We start from the raw sequence: 16,463 nt of genomic DNA on the forward strand, positions 1-16,463 counted from the left end.
ATAGGATATATTATTGTCCAAAAGCTGTGTCTGCTATTGAGGAATATTCGTATAGTTTCCAAAACTGAAAACTAATGATGGACGTGACCTTGGTGTATCCATAAAATACATTCACTAGTGATAAATGTGACAGAGTGACAGCTGAAGTCAATAGCTAGCCTATGTAAGATAAATAGGATGCATGTAAGGGGTCAGTGTGTCACTTTCCATGCCAAGAACAACAAAAACAATACTGGGAATAGGGATGTTTATGAAAAATGAATACATCCAACATCCATTAAACAGCAGTATTTCAAAGCCATAATTACACTTCATTGACATTTTGATGTAAAAATGTATAGCATGCTGACCTGAGCCTACGATAGGAAGATAACTTTTCATATATATGTATTTATTTATTTGAAAAGGTAGCTATTAATTAGCAGTTATGTTGCATAAAATAGAACAACAATACATTTCGTTTAACCGTCCGACTGTTGCTTGCATTAATCCAATTTAAAACTCCAGTCCGTGTTTCCACCATGTCCCATCTGGCTCACTGGCAAGGTTTGTTTACTGGCGGAGAGGCAGAGAAGGGGATCCTAGGGGATCTGTGAGACTGAACAATCTACCTCTAATGTGGGAGAGTAAAATAAGTTTTTCGATTCTATTTTTGTTGTTATTATAATTCGAATACGCATTTGGTCATTATGGACTAACTTAAGGCGCATTTGCAAAACCTTAAAACGCCTTTCATTTTTGTAAAGAACGAGGGCGGGCGACCACAACGAGCTAGCCACGGCGAAGTCTGACACTCGCCAGACTGGAACTAGTCTCACTGAAATCTCAGCATTGACTGACTCGACTCGGACTTGTGGTGCGGATCTATCCGTAGTCTTGTATCAATGTTTTTCGATTACTAGCGTGTTAAATTGTGAATAAGTTATCGTCTTGTATTTGTTGCAGTGGAGTTTGTAGTGAAAGACAAGCCGTGTATGTGATTCGCAGTGACCCATGGGTTTTACTACGCCACGCGTGCCACGATCCTCGAGTTGTCAGAAACATAGCTAGTATCAGAATTGCAGCAAAACGTTGGATGAAAATTACTTCAATTCACTGAAGCAGAACGTCGAAAAAGAACGATTGGGGACATAGATATATCTGGCAAATGCGTCTAACCCAATAAACTGGATTGAGAAAGCGAGAGTTGCTATCGCTAAATTTACTTGTGGCCTGCTCTATTGCTTGCTGCTACTAGTACTCGCTACGTAGCTATAGCTAACGTTAGCTTTCTGGCTAACTCGCACAACTCAGGCGTGATAATGCTTGCAGTTTGTGTTTTATAACGTGATACAATAGCCATTAATCTCATAAGCGGAAAGGATTGATGCCGTTCACCAAGTTGCAAATGAAGCCTTTTACTTCATTTCGTCGCAATGTGGCACATACTTGCATTTGTTCGTGGTAATTTTGAATATCCACCAGACCCGATACAGCTATCTAGCTAGCCTGTGCGCTAGCAGCCTATTTAGATTGAACACGTTGGACCCTTCCCTCCGCCCATTTTTCCGGTGACTGTTTTTATTTTTGTTTACCTGATTTTTGCGGCTCATTAAACTCATTTCCTGCCATCATTTTCTTGGTAGTTTTAAGTGAGATCTCACACGGATTCTCCTCAATTTGTCGACAACGTCGTTGGACTGTGACTTCACTTGAGTCAATATGTGGCTCCGGACTTTCCTTGCGGTTTTTGTGACCACTGTGTGCATTTTATGGAATTGTCACCCAACTAATGGAGAGAGTAAGTAGCTATCTTATCTGAATTTGTATGTGCTACAGCTACCATGTATATTTATATTTGTGTGTTTTTTTCCAGAATGTTAATTGCCATTAAAACGGTCAATTATTGTGATTGGCAAGTTCTTATGGATGATTAACATTCTTCAGTCAGACGCAGTACTGGAGGGACAAAGGTTATGCTTAACGGGCATTCTTGCTTCCGAATAAATGTAACGACAGACGACTAAATGTTTTTGTCGTTTAATCTGATCGTAAAATGTTTTGTAATTGAAAGATTTATGAGAACGCTTTGATATGTATTTTCATGTACAGTATCATTGTATCACGTAGCAGAAATTCTGCTGTTTATTGAAAGTAAATATCCTACTACTACTAATAATAATCATAATAATAATCGAGAAACATTTATGCTTCCATCTCTTATGCTTTACTTAGCCTACTTTTTCTATAGTCAGTAAGTGATGTTTATGAATCAGTTTTCACGACACTACCAAACATTTCTGCAAGGCTACATTTGATGTAAATTAGATGGATGTAATGTACGTGGCACAAACTAATTATTATATTGGATTCGATTAATTCCTAAATTGACACTTTTTATGACCGTAATAGGCTAGATAAGCTGCAGTCACAACATTTTTGGTGTAGTTTCTGTACTGTAAAGATGATTGCGAGGTCCTCCGAAACAAATATAACCAAGCCTGTGGCACACTTGGCTTTGTGTAGCTGACGGAGATCGGTCGATTTTCAATCCAACTTTTATTGCATTTGTTCTAAAACGTTTTTGCAATCACTTGCATTTTGTTGTCAAAGAGGACATTTATCCTAATGTAGAATGTATTTTTGTTTTGCTTTAGAATTTGTCTATGCATTTGAACCACACACACACACACTTCACTTTACAATCTGTAATCATTCTTTGATTTATAACACTATACTCTCACACTTTGGGCATGGTCTGACACATTCAAAACCCCAGACAAGAAGAACAGAGGGTGCTGAGGCCTCATGTATTGTGTCAATATCATGTAAGTTAAGCAGGCATTTAGCCTGCTAAATATGCACCCCAAAAATGCATGCAGTATGCATCTTTCCTCTATAATTGTATGCTATCTCCAAATGAACACATACCCAAGTTTCATTTTTATTGAAAACAGAAAGGTGCAAGATTTGGGGCAATGTCATCAAACCAGTTTTGGTGCGAGATCTTGAGGACATAAATCATAAACAAGTTGGGTAATTGCAAAGCTGGCCCATTCTTGCTCCTCTCAGACTGGAGAATGAGCCAAACAAGGGGAAGATTGAAACACGGGGGCTTTACTGGCTTTCACAAGCTGGACCGACCAATTCTGAAGTCAGTGAATCTTTGTATTTTTGCGTGCGTCCTTGCAAGGTTTAGTAACTAATCTTTGTTTGGTCATTTGTTCTTAAATAATCTCTAAAGGCAGAGTACATAGATTTTTGAGCTGGTGGCTTAGCCTTACCATTCTGACTTGTCAGATATGAATGTCTATTGGTTACACTATTTCACAATAACTTTCCAATTCAAGCCTGTTTCAAGCCAAAATGTGCCAGTGTGGTTCTTCTCAAGTTAAGCAAATATCATTTTAAGTGTTCAGACAGCTTTCAAACCAGTATATTATTCACAAATGCCCTTGATATATGACAAAACTAAAGACCACACTTCACCAGAAGAGTGGTGATCTCATATAATCAAACTGTGACACGATTCCATTCTTGATTCTTCCATTCTTGTAGTTTATGGGTGTGTGGTATACACAAGAGTGGTTGTTATGATTGTCACCTGCAACAATGGGTCTGTGATCCAGGTTGACAGTTGCCTCTAAGAAGCCTGAAGAGATATTGAAGACGCACAATTTGCCAAACCCACACACATTGGCTCGAGCCTCTAATACTTAAATGATTCGAAGCAGCTGACAAGGTAGCCTTGTTCTCTAGAGTCCCTGTACCCTTGACATCGTAAAAGGAAATGTCCTTGTTATTGTGTTTTTACACACCGAAGGTAATAATTATCCCAGTGTCAACAATGGCCTTCATGCTGTCAACAATGCCTATTCATGTAGCATGAGACATTTGGCTATAAACACCCTCAGTCAGGAGAAGTTATTTTTTTATAGATATGAACTGTGAACTCAGACATGATTGTTTTTATGAGTAAGACATGAGAAATTCAAATTTCAGTAGTGGCGGCTTTCAAGAAGAATGGTTGCGATACTTTCGTAAATTGGCAAAAACATATTGTCCATTTTGTTTGGATCCACATTTAGAAGAGAAGATGAGGAACCGAGAGCAGCTGGTGTGCAGGTGAATCACCAATTGACTCTGTGCGTCTCGAAAGGTCTCTTCTCCGCAGGCCGTTCTGTCGCTCGGCCCCGAGAGTTTGTCAAAGCTGTATGGCTAGCACCCCCTTTCTGATATTGGTAGCCCTAAATAAAACTTTCATAGCAATTTTAGTCATTTGCTAATGTTGGTCAATAGAACAGTCTGCCAGTCTGATTGATAATGGGCCAATAGTCTGACCAGTCAAAGCTCTGTAAGACTCAGGGTGACCCTGACCCCCCTGTTGGAATGTTTTTCAAGCCAGTGTTATATTCTTTGCTTTAGCAACGTCACCAGTAGGCCAACCGATATTTATAGCCTAAAGGTTATTATCTTATTTATGATGTTATTTTCTTTTTGTATTTGTATTGTTTTGCATCAACAGGCTGTGTTGAAATGCAATGTTAAAACATTGCAACCTTATTCAGAAGGCCACATAGTAATTATATTTACGGCCATCCAAAACAAAATCCTGGTCCTAAACAATTGATAAGGTTTTACAACTATTCTCGTGGTGGATTACACCACTCAACCATCAGTTCCTCTCTGAACTCTTTGTTGCTCCAGCGCATGAAGAAACAACAAGCCAGTGAGGGGACCCTGAAAAGGGAAGTGTTGCAAGCTCTCCGTGTCTGCCCTTTCTTGGGGCCGCCTGCTCTTCCAGGAGGCCCTGTGACAACGTTACGCCACAAAGAGGCCCCTCCATCTTTTTCACACCGCTGGAAGCTGCTGGGGAGGTCTGTGGCTGTCGTAGACCCTTTTAGAGAGCACAGTCGATTGAGAAGATGGCTCTTTGGGGACGTACACAAACTATCCCCGACTTTGTTTTGTGTTTGTCTGAACTAGCAGGCCTATTACTCAGGTGTTGGTTGTGTTGAAAATGGTGCTAGGGCCTGTTTTTGTGCATTTGTGAAGATTTGTTGCTTGAAAACAAGGTTTTACGCTTTCACTTTAAGCGTTGGTTGGGTCACATGGATGTCAAGTAATATTCAATGGATTTTAAATGCGCCACAATGACTGTAAGAGTGTCCTTCATACATGAATGTTTGTTTAGCCAAATGAATGATGTCTCTTAAGACACAGCAGGTTTTTATTAAAAGAGAAGAGTAAAAGTAATCGATTTCTAAGCCTTCTATCACAGCTACTGTTACCACTTGCTGGAATGTTACAACAAAGCAGCAATTAAAGGCATGTAAAGGTTGGTTTTATCTCGGCATTGTCTCCTTTTATGAAATATTTTTTGTATAAGCCTCTCTTGGCAGCAGGGGTGTCTGATATGAGTGAATCTGTTGTTCCTTGGCTCCATTTGTCCCTCCGAGGCACAAACGGTCACAGTCTGTGTCCCTGTCTGTGTGTTGTCTGGCTGAGAGCAAATCTATGTTCCGAAAGCTAATGAAGTGCTGGAGCCAGCCCCGTTTCCACGGCAACCGTGTTGGTTGTGATGGGGCCTGAACCGTGTCTGCCTTCCCTTTTTGTCCCTCCTGTCTACAGGAAGTAGACAACATGTGGCATTATGGATCTAAGAGCCCTCTCTGCTTGGGTTGCTGAATCCATCGGTGGTTGGAGGTTTAGTTCATATGCGATATGTGACTCAAGTTCAACCAGGTTTCCACAGTTCTGATGCCAGGCCGATGACCACATCAGTCAGCCAGTCAACCCCTTATCTCTCTCTGTACCGCTGTTGGAATTCCTCACATACACACCAAGGCAGCGCTGTTCCAGTTTCCAATGCGAGCCACTATCGGTACGGAGTGTATTAGATTCTCAATTGGGAATGCGCTGCTATAAATACTGACCTGGCTGAAAGTGTACCCTGATGAGAGCTGGGGCGGTGCGGGCTCCTCTGTGATGTCCTGGGCCGTCGCTCTCTCTCGCTCTCTCCCCTCTCTGTTTCTGAGTGGTCACTCTGTACTTGTTTATTAGTCTTTCTGTATGTGTTTGTGTGTGTGAACTTGCATGAGCACCTGACTGTGTGTGTATGTGTCAGATGGAGAGAGCGTGAGCTCATGATACTCATTCTGGGTGTAAAGGAGTTGACGGGGGTAGGGCTGTGTAATGGATCTAGTCCAGCTCCTGCTTTCCAATAGCTGACTAGTTCTCTCATGACACTAAGTACACAACCATGGCCTAGCTGGAACAGTTCTATTTAGAAACGGAAGTGTTAAAATGACAGGTTTGGAAGATTCCGCTCATTCTTGGGATGAACGGTAGCCCACCTGGGAAACCACAAACAACAGAGTAGCATAGAGGATTGTTAGCACTTTGAAAGAGGAAATGTTCACCTTTTTAATGAGTGAAGTGAGCGTAATGAAGAAGCTCACTGACTTTTTAAACACTTCTCCAAACAAGCCATTTTTGTAACATAAGAAAAAGGTCCCGCAAGGGTAAATGCATGGATCTTTGTCATTTTGTGGACCACATTTGCCATACCCTATCCTGAAACACTTGGTGTAAAATGAGCTGGTGCCATAAGAGCTGCAGCCCTTTTTTCCTCTCCCCCACATGGCTGACCAGTTGGCCTGAGGAGCGCCCAGCTCTGTGGTCACAGGGTTGGTAAACAAATACAGCACTCTCCCAAACCCACCCACCCCACACTCCTCCACCTGCACCTAGACTCACACACTGTAAAATCAGGACTGGAATGTCCCATGCTGCACCTGTACAGGAACAGTGTTTATGGCTGCAATCATTACGTTATGTCACACAAAAGGCATCTGGTGAGAAGGGCATGATTACCCACACATGAACCCGCGGAGGTTGTTTTCAAATCTTGAAAGAAAAAGCAATTAAAATCTCTCCATTGACAGGTTTATTTTTATTAGACATAGCCTATATTTTATGTTGGCTCAACCTATGTGACTGCAGTGTTGAATTACAGAGGCCTCTGATATAACAGATTCGAAAAGCTCAAGTTTAAGTTAGTTAAGTAACGTCTGCAAAAATAAATATTTTTACGCTTAACCTTGGTGCTTTTTCATCGGATTCAATCTAGTTCAGGTCTGAAAAAGCATTAGCTAATGTTTTAAACCATCTTATGTTACTTGTTCTTGAAGCCAAATACAAGGAGTCAGGGATGAGCACTACTTGACTCTGATGACAGCGCTCCATATTTGAATGTGGGTAACAGCCAGATATGTGGTTGCTAAACAAACTGTCAGCCAAGAGGCATGGTTTTCATCAAATTAAGATACATAACATATTTTCTGCAAGATATTTTTCTCAATTTAGACTTGTCTATTTTGAGCCTTCTAGACAGCCCTTTTTAGACCCCTTCTAATGTTTGGCAAAAAATAGATCGCACGTTGCAGTTATTTCCTTTGATGACATGGCCGTCCTGCAAAGTAGCTTACTGCTACTTTTGAAAATCTAAAAGCAGAACGTCTTAGATTTGTATTTATTTGTATTTACTTAGTTTAGTTTATTAGCCTTTATTGACTAGTGTGACATGGCTAAATGAGGATTTGAAGTTTGTTGCTGGAACTGTGGTCTAAAATTCCTCAGAAATCCCACTTTTATTCATCAAATTTAAAGAATTGCATTTAAGAGTGACATCACACTGATAGGCTGAACAACTACACTTTTAGCTTCAGCAGTGCATGTGTGATGTACTCTCATTTGTTGAGAACGACTTCTAAAGAATATCTTTGCCAAAAGATTACTGTTCAAAGGGAGGTGAATGATTTCGCTGTTCACTTCCTGGGCTTAGGGCTATTAGTCACAGAGCCTAAGTCGTTATTTTTATGGTTTAAAGTGGTTGTTTTTTTCTAAACTTTTTCTATCTCTCTCCCCTTATATCTTAGTTTGCCCCAGTAAAGACATCCGGAACAACGTGACCAACCTACGGACGTTAGAGAACTGCACGGTGATCGAGGGCCATCTGAAGATCCTCCTCATGTTCAACATCAAGCCGCAGGACTTCCGAGGCGTCAGCTTCCCCAAGCTGACAGTAATCACAGACTACCTGCTGCTCTTTCGCGTCTACGGCATGGAGACCCTCCAGGACCTCTTCCCCAACCTGACCGTCATCCGAGGGAACAACCTGTTCTTCAACTACGCCCTGGTGCTGTTTGAGATGCTGCAGCTGCGGGAGATCGGCCTGCACAGCCTCATGAACATCACGCGGGGCGCGGTGCGAGTGGAGAAGAACCCGGACCTTTGCTACCTCTCCACCCTGGACTGGTCCAAGATCCTGGACTCGGTAGAGGACAACTACATCGTGGCGAACAAGAACGACCGCGAGTGCGGAGACGTCTGCCCAGGGGCGGCCAAGGGGAAGGCCACCTGCCTTCAGACGACCATCAACGGCCTGTTCAGCGAGCGCTGCTGGACACAGAAACATTGCCAGAGGGGTAAGTCGGCTGTCTCGTCTTTCCATCCAGTTAACAAAGTCAATGTAATTATTCACAATGCGTTTCATAGATATTTTATCCTTTTCTGATACCTCACTGTCATTTGTGAGTGAAAGTCAAACTTTGACCTCACCACTGAGATGTTGGCAACTGCTACAGACGAAGAGATCTTTGCAGTGTTTGCAGTGACATCAGAAGTAGGCCATGTTTTTTTTTCTTTTCTTTTTTTTCCTTGTCGGCTTGAACCATGCTCCAGAATATGTTGCAATGCTGGGCCAGGTTTGTCTGTGAGTGTGTGTTTGCATTAGACCAGTGTTTTCTGTTGTCCCATCAGACATGACTCAAGTAGAAATCCCAACGCAGGAGAGAAAATAATGTGACGTCACAATTTCCTTCATTGAACATGGAGAGCTCCCGCAAAAATAATCTTTTCCTCTGAAGTGGGATCTCTGTTTGGAAAAGCCAGACCCATTCCACGACGACAAGGAGTTTAAGTTTAAACACCGGGAAGAATTTTGCAAATGAGTGCTGCTCGAACCTCTCATCTTGCGCAATTACGCAACACAGGGTACACATCATGTAACTGTTCTTTGAACCGCTTTCTCCTTCATGCATGTCTGCCCTCTCAAGCACGGCCCCTGCCTGGTTGTGAGCGCAGTGAACACAAGCAGGAGACTGAACCCTTTTCAGGTTGGCATGACGTAAATGGTCCAACTACAGTTGAGACTCCAGCCGGACATTTTTGTCAGTTCAAGCCGCAAAGGGAATCTTTTTTTGTATGCAGAAATAAAATAAAAAACTGTCAAACTTAGCCATGTCCCACGTGGCCCATCAACAAACGATGGTGGAAATGTAAGTAAAAGGATAGGTACGTAAAACCTCAGTGGCAGATCAGCTCCCAAATGGAGTTACCGTTTGCAAACTCTGACAAAGCAGCAGGAGCGGGAGCCCACAGCCAAGCCCTGATCTCCAATCAGAGCTGCAGCCGGCGGATGCAGGGCCTGTGGACTTGTGGCCTGGGGCCTGTGGTTTCTGGCCTAGTTTCACTAAAGCATGAAAGACCCGTTGAGCCCTGACCGGAACCACAGAGCATGACGCGAGGCATTCATTTGCCCTTTTTATAGCTATTTATTTCGTGTCGGATACAGCCGGACGCGATCGATTCAAATTGCCTTTCCAATGGATTCTCAGCAGCATTCACATCAATCCTGGTTGGTGGGTCCTCTCTTCTTGTGTAGTTGTGCCGCAGGTTGTTGTGTTGTGTGTAGTAGGGTGGTACTCCTTCATGGGAAGCCTAACTGACAGGTGCTTAAGAGCCAGAGGTGGCAATGGGTCACACATTTGGTCAGTCTGCCCTTGCCTCGTTTTGTATCACAACCCATTTCCTCCCCCTTCTTTACTGGGGGGGGGGGGGGGGTCCAAGGAGGGGGGGTTCCAAAGTAATTGTAATTGTAGGAAATTGTATCCGAGTTGCCAAGAAAGAGGTTGCGGGCATGTGATTATTAAAGCTGATTGGATTTGGCCTCATGAGTGCTTCTTTCACACAGACGGACACACATTACCTTTTTCTTTTTTTTTTTTTTTTACAAAAAGAGTGAATCAGAGAGTCTGATTGAATTCAGCCAGACCCACACTAACCTCTGCTCTGCTGTCACCTGGTTAGCATCCTCTCTACTAGGTAGTGCGGTAACGCTCGTTTGTCCTCAATTACACAGCCAGCGGCACCTCTTTAGTTTCTGTGTAATCGCAATTGCACAGAGGTTGAGTTTGTGTATTTTATCTGGCTAAGAAGCAAGTCTTCCCTCAACGCTCTGATTGCTGTCATCTTCAGGGGGGTTTACTGTAGCGTGCTGGCTCCATGGGAGCGGGTGCAAGCTTTTGTTTTCATGTTGTAATCACATTTGGGTCGTGTTTGCTCTCTTTGTGGAGCGCCGCAGCTTCCGTTTGCAGGCCCGCGGCCAGGCCCGGAAGGTTCTGAATGGAGCATGGCTTTCCCAAGCGGCTAGTATTTTACACACATTATAAAATGATCTTCATTATCGGCCCTCTGAGGAGATTAGACACACAGCTGGGAGGCAGAGAAGGGCGGGGAGTCTCTCTCGCTCGCTCTCTCTCTCTCCCATTCACTTTTTTTTTGCAGTAGAATCAGTGTCGGCAGCAGCAGCCAGTGTTTGGGTTAACAGAAAACCATACATTTTTAATTAGCTCCCACGGCAGGGGGTTTCAATTATAGGTTTAGCAGCAGCCGACTCTCTCCTCTGATTGGTAGAGTACTCTGTATACTGGCGGCATGTACAGCTTCCATAAAGGCGGGGACGTGTTCCAATAGCAATAACTGCCAGCCAGAGCTACACGCTACACTTCTACAATGGATAGCGTCGCTGTGATTCGGGACACAAGTCAGATCAGGTGAGGGACCTGCTGTGGACCCTGTCTTCATATGGAGAGTCCAAATTTACCCTCCTTGACGTCATGCTCCAGCCCTCCTCCAATCACAAGGCCGGCCCAGAGGCTGGTCAGGGGCGTTGCGAGGGTGCGAGGATAACCCTGACTGCAAGAGCAGACACGGCTTATTAATCATACAGGGGTGTGCGTGTATGTGTGAGAGGATATACATTGTTTTGACTTGCTGCTTAGGAACAGTCGAGTAACACGGGGGGGGGGGGCCGGAGGGGATGTGCACACAGGCTGTCCCCAGGGGGGAGCGGAGGTCACCACCGGAGGCGCACAGCTCAATGTTACCCCCCACACACCTCTGTGGCCTTCTGCCGACACTACGGCCTCCACGCCGCGGCAGACACTGGCGCCAAGTCAATCTCCTGTGTGGAACAATGGTTGTCGGAAGAAGTTCACAGAGTGCTCTTCCCGATTGTTTCCTGACTTTGTGAGAGCATTTCCTCCCAGCGGTTGTGAAGGGACCCGCGAGGCCGAGCAGCGTCTCCGCTGGGCGGACGCTTTTACGAGACCAAAATACCGCCAGGTGACCTGCTGGGGCCAACGAGGTATGAAGTGGACAAACGAGACGGCTAGTAAATCAGTCTCCGCGCAGACTACAAGATGGCTTTACCGTGCTTTTCTGAGCGCTGGGAGGAGACTCGAAGAAGAAAGGAAATCACGTCGGGACGGCGCCTCGGTTTTAGTGTCTTCTCTTCCCAGGCCACGAGCTCGAAAGATCGGTTGGGATTCCTGAAAAGCACGGGGCTAATCTGCTGTTCACATCTGTCGAGTTTTCCCCCGGGGGGGGGGGGGGTGGGGGGGGTGGTGTGGGTTTGGAGTGTCGAGAGTTTGGGTTGTGCTCTGCCACCTTGGGACAGAGCAGCCACCCTTTGATGTCTCACTGACATGTCGAGCGGCGGTGCGAGCCAATTTCAACAGCCCTGCGAGGCTAGTGTATTCATTTCCCATAGTGTTGCCTCTTAAAACATGACACGTGTTTGAAAGCCAAGCCAGCCCTGTCCTCCTGCCATCAAATGAATCACTCCCTCTATTTCTATTTCTGTCACTGTCTCTCTATCTGTCTCCCTCTGCCCTGCCCCGCCCTCCCCTCCTACCCCCATTTTCCCTCGTCCACTTTGAAAAAGACACAAGGTCTAAAAGGGAACGATGCTAAATGCACTCGTCCATTGCATCAGAGGAAAATAAATCGGATGAGCGTTCCTGTTTACAAACTGGTCACTTCTGCAATCTGGTTTCACACTAGCCATGCGAAGTCACGTCCTCCAGACTGTTATCTACATGCAGTCACACCCCTGTTGTTCCTGCAGCCCAGCTAGCAGCTCATTGGCGGCCCATCTTGGCTCCTGTGAGATAGGACTCTCGCTCCGGTCCCCTGGTGCTCCAGTACTCTCACTCGGCTGCTGGGGTCTGGTCTGATCAGGCTCTCTGCAACACTCCCAGTTAATCTGCCGAAGCCCTTTCCCTGGAATCCCAGACATTTTAGGCATTTGTTAAAGCTGGGCAGATGAGCGTTGTATTATATATATTATTTTTTTTTTTTTTACTGCTGTCGCACACTGAGCACAGGCCTTCTATTTACAACAGCATGCCCGCCTCATCCTCACTATTCTGTTTATTTGGAGATCTCTGGAAAGATACTTTTGGATCTACTCTCCTGGGAACTGTCCCTTTTGAATATGCACTTAACCACTTTCATCATGTTAAACATTTGCTCTCGAGTTATCTGATTCCTTTGGGTCAATCGGCTGTTATGTTTATGACTAACAATAGCAAATGGGTTGTTATGTCTGTCACACGTACTGTTGTGCCCTTGGATTATTCCAGATCCTTTCTAGGTTTGGTGATTTTTGTCAGCGTGTGATCCTATAATGGTTTCTTGTGTGTTCAATGTCTTTTGCGCTCTGTTAATCATCTTTCTGGTCACAACAAATTGGACATCCTGCCATTAGGTGAGGGCGCCATTCAAAACAAAAAGTGCTCCTCCATGTTGTTTGTGTGTTTGGATTCTATTAATGGGGACTGGTCGCCTAATGAAATTGTTTACAGTTCCTGTCTCAGTCAGCTCAGCTGAGCCCTGCTGTTGTTGAGTCAGACTGAATTTCAAATGGGTACCAGGAAAAAGTGAGGAAGGTCATTAAGCTATTCTGTATTTCTGTATAATCACTTTTAACCAAGAAGATGGATTGTTAAAGATTTTTCTCTCTGACGCACTTAAGACTCACCAGCGATATTCATAGTTTGTATTGAATACATTTTCCATCCAATTTGATTCAGAGTGATGGGAAAATATTTCTGTCTGCCTTATTTGTATTTGTATGCTACGTGGCCAAACTGGAATTGGGAGGTTGGACAGTTATAGACTCATCTTTATCATCATTAGCTTCGACCTTTTTGTTGTTCTGGTTAAGTACTGATCTCCTGGCGGTTACGTCAGCAGCTGAAAACAGGTGAATGTCTAAAACTCTCTGTACTGACCTTTCTCACTCTTTCTCTTTTCCTAATCACTTAATCATCTTTTCTCTGCGCCGGCTAACTGGACAAACAGGATTGCCTCCAGAATGCTTAAGGTCATCTAGAATGACCGGATGAAATTGACCAAATTAATCATTGATTCATATCGCCTGCCATGCCAATGGCATCTTTTGTATAGCAGTCGGGTGGGTCTTTTTGAATGCAGTGGAAAGTTTGGTAAGAGGGATGTGTCCCACATCGTGTTGAGGGGAAACAGCAGTTGGGAGAGTGAAACATCTGCTCCTGACTACGAAAAAAAAAAAGGCAGCTCTGTGTTTATGACACACATAATGGCTGCGCCGTGCAGACAGACCTATATGTGTCAGACCTGCGTTGCAACTCATCATGCAAATCAGCTCATCCTCCGTAGTGCTGCACCCATCATGCTCGTTAGCCTAGATGCTAAGTCTGATAATTCACACATTCACAAAATCGGAAGACTGCCATATATGGGCGCGCTAGCCTGAGAATCATTCACCACGTTAGTTCGTCTTCTGTTTCCTTTCCTTCTGGGGCTTTTGCTGTCATTTTCTTCACAAGCAACTAAGTACCACCCTTGTCATGGTTTTGGAATTTTGATTGCCAACCAGTGCTCCACCGCATTCCATTTGGCATTTGCAAGAGTCTTATGTGATCTTAGCGCAAAGAGCTTTATGTTTTATGCCATAAAAGCGACATGGAGGAACAAGCCACAACATGTTCAAGAGGAATTATGGTTAATATCAACAGCCATGGGTCTGAGTAATTAGACAGTAGCCTGAAACTGCAATTCAACTTTATACATACTGCCCTCCTCTTTGGATAGGTATGGTTCTAACTACTTATTGGCTTGCCATTTGAGGTCAACAGCCATGATAAAGATGGTGCAATGGAGCAATTTTTCAGTACTGTGTATTGATTCCAGAACCAAGCTGTCTACCGCATATTTGAAAAAAAAGATCCTTGTGAGCCTTATAGTGCTCGGTGGTCGACACTTTATTTTGCTCCGGCCAACCGTTGACCGGTGCCGACAGTTAGAATTTGTTCCCTCGCTGTCTGTCAATTACAAGCCGGTGTCATCCTGACCAAGCATATTCGTCCTGCCTCAGGATGTCCCAGAGTTGTCTCTGGTGGTGGTGAGGGGAGGGGGAGGGTAGTGGGTTGAGCTTCTTGTTGTGTGAGGTCTGTCTGCGGACCAAGCGAAAGTCCTGCTAATGAGATAAAGAGCCTGGCATTCCTGCAGCATTACTGCCCAGCCTTCATGTGATCCTGCATAACTTTGCATAAACCACATGACAGCCGATCAGACGGACCTGTGCCTCGGGGCCCAAACGGGGCCTTGGACGACCAGACTTAACCCAGGGAGGGGCCGACGGACTGAACTCACCTCTAGTTCAGAGAAAGACAGCTTGGCAGCTTGATTTCATTACCGCCTACCCATCAACCAACCTGCCCAGACGCCTCCCCCACTCGCTGTTCTTGTTGTTGGATACTTTTCACGTCACTTCTTGTCCAGGCAACAGGAGCTAGGACGCTGACCACGTCGAAGCAAAGCATTACTAATTGACCCCGAGCAAACTGGGGAAAAGGCGGGGGGCCTTTCATGGTGCCACCTTGAGGGCTGATGTCGAAGAGACTGGGTTCAGTGTTGAGAGATTTGCATGTTTAAAGAGGAATTGGCGAAGCCCCCCCTCTGCCAGACTAAAGAAGACTTGGGGTGGCCTCACCCTGAAAGATCCTCAAGGTCCCGACCTCCAAAACGTTTCGACAGGCGCACAAGAAACAGTGCTCCAGTCATCGGGGGAGGGTTGGCAGAAAAACACACAATTGGAACATCACTGAGGAGAGCACAATTAAATAATGGGCTGTGTCTTTGAACCCAGGACCCTTTTCAGGAGAACAGCTTCACCCAGAAACTACTGATCTGATCTCTCAGAACAGATTTGGCCTAATGAGCTGGATTGGCTAGATAGTGGTCCCATACACACGCAGACACACACACACCTCTCTTTCAGCCTTCTCGAGTGGTCGCTAGACAAGCAGCCAATACTGTGTTTACAGGGTGTTTTGGTTTCACGGTTGCTTAGGGACACGGCTGCTGGTCCACCTATACTACAGGATCTGGAAAGCTGTTTTAACCGTCTGTTGCTTCACTAATGAGTTTACAGACTGACTGTCTTCAGAACAATCTTCTATAAGCACTCAAACTGTCAAGCAACGTCCAATAAAATCTGCTCAGGCCTCCTGTTTCAGGAGCCCTTTATAATTATTTTGATCATGAATGGTAAGAGCTGAAGGGTCATTGATCAGCTACTTTCAACAGACGTCATTGTCTCAACATTTCAGTTGGGACATTGGTTGTACAAGGGATAGGTGCTTCAAAGAGCCCTGATGCGTGGAAACAAGCAAGTAGGATGCAATAAAGGGCTGTTTGGGCTCCACCACCAACGGTGAGCTTCCTTTGTCAGTCTGCTTATCACATACCTGTCACAGTCACAAGGATACTTTCAACCCATTAACGTGCAAGCTAGAGGCACTTTTGAATAAGGGCTCGTGGTAGAGGATCTCTCTAAACGGTGAGGTGAAGAAGAACACAGTCCGTTCGGACTAACAAAAAAGGCCCTTGGTTTCCAACGGTGTTGATTTCGTGGATGTCTAACCCTTGTGTGATCTTCGGGTAATTCTGACCAATCAGTCATTGTGACCCACCATCGTATTGCGACAACTTTACGGCATAAAAACAAAGTGAAGTATTTTCTTTTAACCATTGGGCTGTCTCAGACCCCCCCACATTGCGAAGGTTAAAATACAATTATTTTTATTTGTTTTTGTTTTGGGTAAAATTGGGTAAACACAACGATGGTTCATTATGAACCTTTGGGTCATGTGACCCAAAGGGAGCACAAGGGTTAAGCAACGAGAGCTCGTCTCTGAGGGAAAACGAAAGGAAAAACGTTACTCAAAAAGAAACCGTCCGAGCTGTGTGGACCTGCTTGCCTCTCCTGGGAAAGGTCAGAATCGTTGCAGGACTGGACACTTGGAAAAGTA

General features: G+C 44.6%; 1 protein-coding gene across 2 annotated transcripts in view; it reads left to right on the forward strand.

Moving 5' to 3' along the window:
* Window positions 1–561: 561 nt before the first annotated feature.
* LOC146271144 (insulin receptor-like) overlaps window positions 562–16,463 on the forward strand; it is a 32,648-nt gene continuing 16,746 nt past the window's right edge. The window contains exons 1-2 of one of the 2 annotated variants that reach the window (XM_084706891.1): window positions 562–1,780; window positions 7,920–8,468. In XM_084706891.1, the coding sequence (XP_084563017.1) occupies window positions 1,702–1,780; window positions 7,920–8,468 (628 nt within the window). In that variant the 5' untranslated portion in view covers window positions 562–1,701. Of the gene's footprint in view, window positions 1,781–2,599; window positions 2,808–7,919; window positions 8,469–16,463 lie in introns of those variants that run through there. The other variant, XM_084706890.1, reaches the window with a different exon arrangement.

The sequence above is a fragment of the Hypomesus nipponensis genome, chromosome 10 (assembly GCF_054491055.1).
Source record: "Hypomesus nipponensis isolate SF chromosome 10, ASM5449105v1, whole genome shotgun sequence".
In the NCBI taxonomy this organism is placed as follows: domain Eukaryota; kingdom Metazoa; phylum Chordata; class Actinopteri; order Osmeriformes; family Osmeridae; genus Hypomesus; species Hypomesus nipponensis.